This window comes from Mustela nivalis (assembly GCF_964662115.1).
Source record: "Mustela nivalis genome assembly, chromosome: 9".
NCBI lineage: Eukaryota > Metazoa > Chordata > Mammalia > Carnivora > Mustelidae > Mustela > Mustela nivalis.
The window spans coordinates 10,833,910-10,839,872 of record NC_139028.1 but is presented as its reverse complement, the minus strand read 5'-3'; the positions used below and the strand labels follow the sequence as shown (position 1 = coordinate 10,839,872).

General features: G+C 33.9%; 1 protein-coding gene across 9 annotated transcripts in view; it reads right to left on the bottom strand.

Moving 5' to 3' along the window:
* The window catches only part of GRIA4 (glutamate ionotropic receptor AMPA type subunit 4), a 379,592-nt gene that overhangs the window by 371,533 nt on the left and 2,096 nt on the right, over positions 1 to 5,963 (bottom strand). For all 9 annotated transcript variants that reach the window (XM_082682482.1, XM_082682480.1, XM_082682483.1 and 6 more), the window contains exon 3: positions 5,545 to 5,703. In XM_082682482.1, coding sequence (XP_082538608.1) covers positions 5,545 to 5,703 — 159 coding nt within the window. The remainder of the gene's footprint in view (positions 1 to 5,544; positions 5,704 to 5,963) is intronic.

The window sequence follows — 5,963 nt, the reverse complement described above, 5'->3', positions numbered from 1 at the left end:
TATTTTTTATTTATTTGACAGAGAGAGAGATCACAAGTAGGCAGAGAGGCAGGCAGAGAGAGAGGGGAAGCAGTTCCCCGCTGAGCAGAGAGCCCGATGCAGGGCTCCATCCCAGGACCCTGAGATCACGACCTGAGCCGAAGGGAGAGGCTTAACCCATTGAGCCACCCAGGCGACCCTCTTTTCACTTTCTTAAGTAATCTCAAAATAGATGTATTTTTCACACCACCAGAATCCTTGTAAAAGACTTAGGATAATAGTTAGAAGACCAAAGTTCAAACTGTGGCTTGCAACTTATTAGCTACCTGGTCTTTGCCAAGTCAAGTGACTCCTTTGAGCTAAAGCTAGCTTAACTACCAAAATAATGATGTATACTCTTTATTCGCAATACACTTCTCAGAGTGTCTCCTTCTCATACTAGTTTGAGGTCAAATAAAATCATATATATGAAAGCAGTTTAAAAACTGTGTGTCATAAAATGTAAGGTATGCTGTATTTATTCTTCATTTTAAATTCCCGAACAATAATAAAATTCTGTAAATAAGACCTCTCAGTATCTCCTAATGCCACAAAATAAAAAAATTTCCTCTTCAGGAAATAAACAGCACTTGGAATAATCTGATTGAAATAGTTTATGGATTTTTTCTAATAATTTTATGAAAGCTTAATCCTGTGAAAATTTTGAAATACAGCAATGCAAATTATATACTTTCTTATCCCTTAAGAAGGGGACAAACTATAGGAATATGACTCATCTTTGTCTATAATCTCATGATAGAAAATTAAGAGGAAGAAAGAAAGATCATCATAGAATTATTTCAAATCAACATAGAATTTTGCTATCAATTCAAAATAAAAAAACTTAAAGACAGTCATGTAAGTTCACATCATTCATTTCCGTAAGAAATAATCCAAAGTCAAACAGTATTTAATAATTATATTCTCTGTCAACAACTCTGCAAGTCAAACTAGCAGAATTTTACTTTTAGCATGTTTAAGATTATTTTATCAGCCCAATGTAAACTCTTAGAATGTCTTTTCAGGGCTTCATGCCCCTCAAATGGAAAACTGTACAATTATTTAAACGCTGTTGAATTAGAGTGAAGAGAAAGTATCACTCATATTCAATAAATTTTTATCAAGTACCTATGCATAAGTGGAAATGCCTGTAGAGCCTACTAGATATAGTGTCCCATTTTCAATATATTTAGATTAACTGAACACGTATATTTTACAGACCAACCTACCTTTACAAGTAGCACTCATCCAGGATATTTAGAGCTGACTAAGAAACTGGCCACAAACAGAACTATTATTTAACTCTAAAAAGAATAACTTTCAACATGATGAGGGTGTAATACCCATTCTATTTGGGATTGTTACAACTTTCAAATCCACTATTTTTTAAACTGCTAAATAGATAGACTTTAGACAGAGAAAGAAGAGTAAGATTAAAACATCATTTAAAAAAAAAAAAGTATTAACCGAATGGTTCTTCCAAGTTAAAAAAGTTGAAAAATATGTCATAAGATCCTTTTATTATTTCACCGAAGTTATAATACAGTACTTGATCTGTTCTTTATGCATTTCCTATTGCCCATCTGAAACTTACGAATCATTTCAGAAACTGAATATTTGTGGATTACATTGCAAAGGTACTGTCTTACCGAAGGAAGGATTTCTGATGTAAGTGGACTAAACTAATAATTGTTATGGCGCCAATATTTTTATCTTTGAAAACATTTGGTGATAGACTACTTTAGTGTTTTGGTTATTGCTTATGGTGGGATATAATATACAACATCCTCCAAAACAAAATACTTCCATTCATTAACTACAGAAAATACAAGAAAACAACATGCTTTGAGATTGTCTCAAGTGTTTTGCAAAGGACATATCCAATTTAAATAGCATGTCTGTTTGTAAGGATAGCTAATTTGGGTCAACTGTATGGCACTTTCTTTTTTTCTTTTTTTTTTTTTAAATTTTTTATTTTTTATAAACATATATTTTTATCCCCAGGGGTACTTTCTTAAAGAGCACTGCCATATTGAATTTATCAAATATCCATTTTGCTATACCTTATACATCAGATGAACCACAACAAAGGAAGGTATACTTTTAATTACATTTTGAAATTTGAATGACAAAATGGAATCGATTAGGGCAGAAGTGAAAGCCACCAGTGAAGATGTTAAAAATGCTCTCAATGAGTTCCAATCTAATCTAAATTCTCTGGCAGCTAGGGTAACTGAGGCAGAAGACAGAATTAGTGATCCAGAGGACAAAATGATAGTGAGATTTGAATACTTGGGCTATTTAATACACCTATTATTTATTGTTATTGTAATAGGTCATAATTTTATATTATCTATATTTCTTATAAATTTTATATTGTTATTTTATATATAATATAAAATATATTTTATATTGTTATTGTTACATTTCTTAAAAAGTTTTATATTGAGCCATGTGACTTTCCAATGATGTGAACAGTTTAAAAGGAAAGCAGTATTAATATTAATTAATGATTGATATTAATTATTATCAAATATTATTAAAGACAAAATAAAACATAAGCCAAAATTATTTGTCCTCCCTCAGGAAGTTGTGATTTATACCCAAAGTGGTACGTTCGAGGTAATCAGGTCTAGACTTACATAGTATGCAAAGTGAACACAGAATGTTCAGATTGTCCAAAGTATTCTTAGAGTGCTAAATTAATTCTGAGGTAGAAGCAGCAGCAGAAAATTATATCTGTCTAGCAGATGACCAACACTCTTCCTTCTTTAATCTGCTTTTCTGTCTTGTGAGTATACATAGCCTTTTAATGGCCCTTATTCACAGACAGACCGGATCCCACAGTTTGACAAGAACCCACTGCAGGTCAATCACAATTAAAGTAAATCTAGCCAGTCATATATTATATCTTTATATTTAATCTAACATGAAAAATTTAAAAATCCAGTCTGTATCACTTTGAGGAATGAGTTCCATGTTAATTCTCCAGAATACTATTTTTATCCTTTTGTACCCAAAGGCAGAGAGCTTGATAGATGAGTCTGCCTCATACTTAGTGCTTACATTTCACCTTTAATCAGACTGGAAAATGGTACATGTATATGCTCCCAGTCAATCCACTTAACAAACACCAATCCCTTGACCCACACTCTCTTGGGTCAAGGAATTTTTTCCCCCAAGTTCTACTTAGATTTGCCTTGAGAACATTTGGCACACTCACTTGTTAAAAAAAAAATAATAATAATAAAAAAGTCCTTTTCTTCACTAGAAAATGTTTTTTCTTCATTTACAATTTATGTTTTTTAAATATTTTGAGCATACACAAAATTAATTACTTGTGATTATGGAAAAATATGATATCATTAACATTGTACTAGGCCTGGATTCAAAATCAGTAGTCTCAAAGTTTACCTAGCTTCAACTTTCTCAATCCCAACATGTTAAAGAATAACTTATTTTTATTTTTATATCTTCTACTTTTTCATTTGTGTGCAGCTTCTTCTCAATTTCCCATGTGTGCTTTACCACTAACACTTTATATAATATTTTCAAAACATAAATAAAATCACATTATCCTGAAGGAGATTAACAAATGATATGGAGAAAGAAAAGATCAGTGTTCTACAGTTTCTATAGATGGAAGCTGCAATATAAACGTTAGACTACTTAAGAACTTAATTTGTAAAACCAAGATAACATAAAAGTAATATATGTGCCACTTTTAAGAAAGTGTTTCCAAAATTTAGTAATAAAGATAAATATTTAAATAGTAGTTTACTGCTGACGAAGTACCATCACATATATTTGGATCCTGAGTTATTTTTAAACTTAGTAATGTTTTGTTGATATACTCTCAGGAGAGATAAAAAAAACTACTTAAAAAATAAATATATTCAGGTACTAAGCAGAATACTTTATATCTAAAACTACTTGTTTTAGGGATGTTGACATCCCTTTCAAAACTTGAAACAGAAAACTAATATCTGATAAAATCTGCAAAAATAACTATCCCAAAGACAGCTCTAATTCATGTATGTTTCTGCTGAACAGTGATTCCCTCCTGCTATAATGTAGATTTTTCTCACTAAACACAACAAATGGTCTTTCCTAATTTGTGTTCAGAGCAACTATAGAATTTCTGCAAAGTAACATTACAGCAGCAGTTTACAAAATGTCAAATGCTTGGACCTCCTTTAGGAAACCAAGTTCTAAAATGAAGTAAGAGTTGGGTGCCAAAAATTTAGGGAAAGCAATCATGGTATCTGTTAGACGAGTTAATGGCAAATAAATATGAATTAAAATAGTTAAATCAATGAAACAGATATCCTCCAAATATTTAAAAACTCTATTTTCTATAGGACTTACTTATTCAGTACACTTTCTTGTGCTGACAGGACTTTTAAAACCAAAATGGACTCTATTTGGTATCACAAAAATACAAATCAAATGAAACGTTGTATTACTGCAATGCAAAATTTTATACAGAATTTATCCTTACACATTTTACATAATCTAGAGCCATTATCTTAACACAAAAATTTCTGAACAGTAATAATTAGCACGTCAAGCTGAGGAGATATTTGAAATGTGTTTTCAGAATGAAAATGTTATGTGAATGCTCTATTGACTGATTACATTTTAGAGAGTTTCAAGTAAATATATCATTGACTATATTTTTTTACACTAAGTTAGACTGTATTTTGGTGAGGGACACGGTGCCACGGTCTCTGTATTACAGCATGAGGTGAGGTCACTGGCTCAGTCTCCCGAGCGGGATGAGAGAGGAAGCTGGGTTGGTTCCTGAATTCAGGTGGATTGTGGACTAACATGATTTGGCACCAAGGTAAGGATTCATGGAGCTCTAGCCACAGGACAGATGCATTACGTGATAGTAAGAGACATTTACAACCCAGAATATAAGAGCAGGGCAGCCTCCAGTGACATCACCAGACCATCTGCAGCGTCAGCCAACCGACCAGAGTGTCTATCCTCCACACCAGCGCTCCCCTCTGCCTCGCTCTCAGCAAGGCTCCCTTCGCCCTCCCCAGGGCAGGAGAGCATGTCTCTTCCTTAAAAGCAAGGCACAGGCTTCCTCAAGGGAGAAGTAAATACGAAGACACAAAGGAACAGAATAAAAAACTAGACGGAGTTCAATTATCACTAACTTGACATTCAGGTAACAGGAATACCACTGAAATGTGGCAGGAGAAATCAACTTGAATTATCCAGACAAGAATGAAAATAAATAAATAAATAAATAAGGAAGGAAGGAAGAAGAGAAGGGAGAAAGACCGCTGAATATCCCCGAGACTAAATCATTCACACACACACACACACACCACACACACACACACTTTTTTCTTTTTTTTAAACTCTGACTTGTTCTGGAACCAGTCAACTGTGGGAATCTTGCATTTCTTTCAAAAACCATTTTTAAAATAATATAATAAAGGGGAGGAGGAAGAACTCTATTGCTTCATTTGAATTCTCTTCTAATTTAGCTAGAACTTGTGTTTTACTTACAAGCATTTGTCACAGCAAAACTGTTGGCTGTCTCAATGTTGTCCACATGAGGTACCAAATTAAAAGGAGCTTCCGACGCATTGGGGCTGGTGTTATGAAGGAAAATTGCTAATCGAAAAGCCGTGTATTCCTGGTCTGTGTTTCGGATGAAGAGACCACCTATTAAAAACAGCAGGAAAAGCATATTCGGTGCTTCCTCTTGGAAATGCAATACCTACCCCCCCAGCACTGTCAAATCCACCGGCATTCAGCAACACACAGGATTACGAAGCTCTCCCTGCCACGTCTTGGGACCGCCTTTTGTCCCTAAGGTGTATGCTTAGTATTTTAGTCTTTAGGACAGCTCAGCGCTTTACTGTCCCAATTTGTCACGATCACAATGACCTCTGAGACCATTGAGTGTGTTTTCCTTCCTCCCT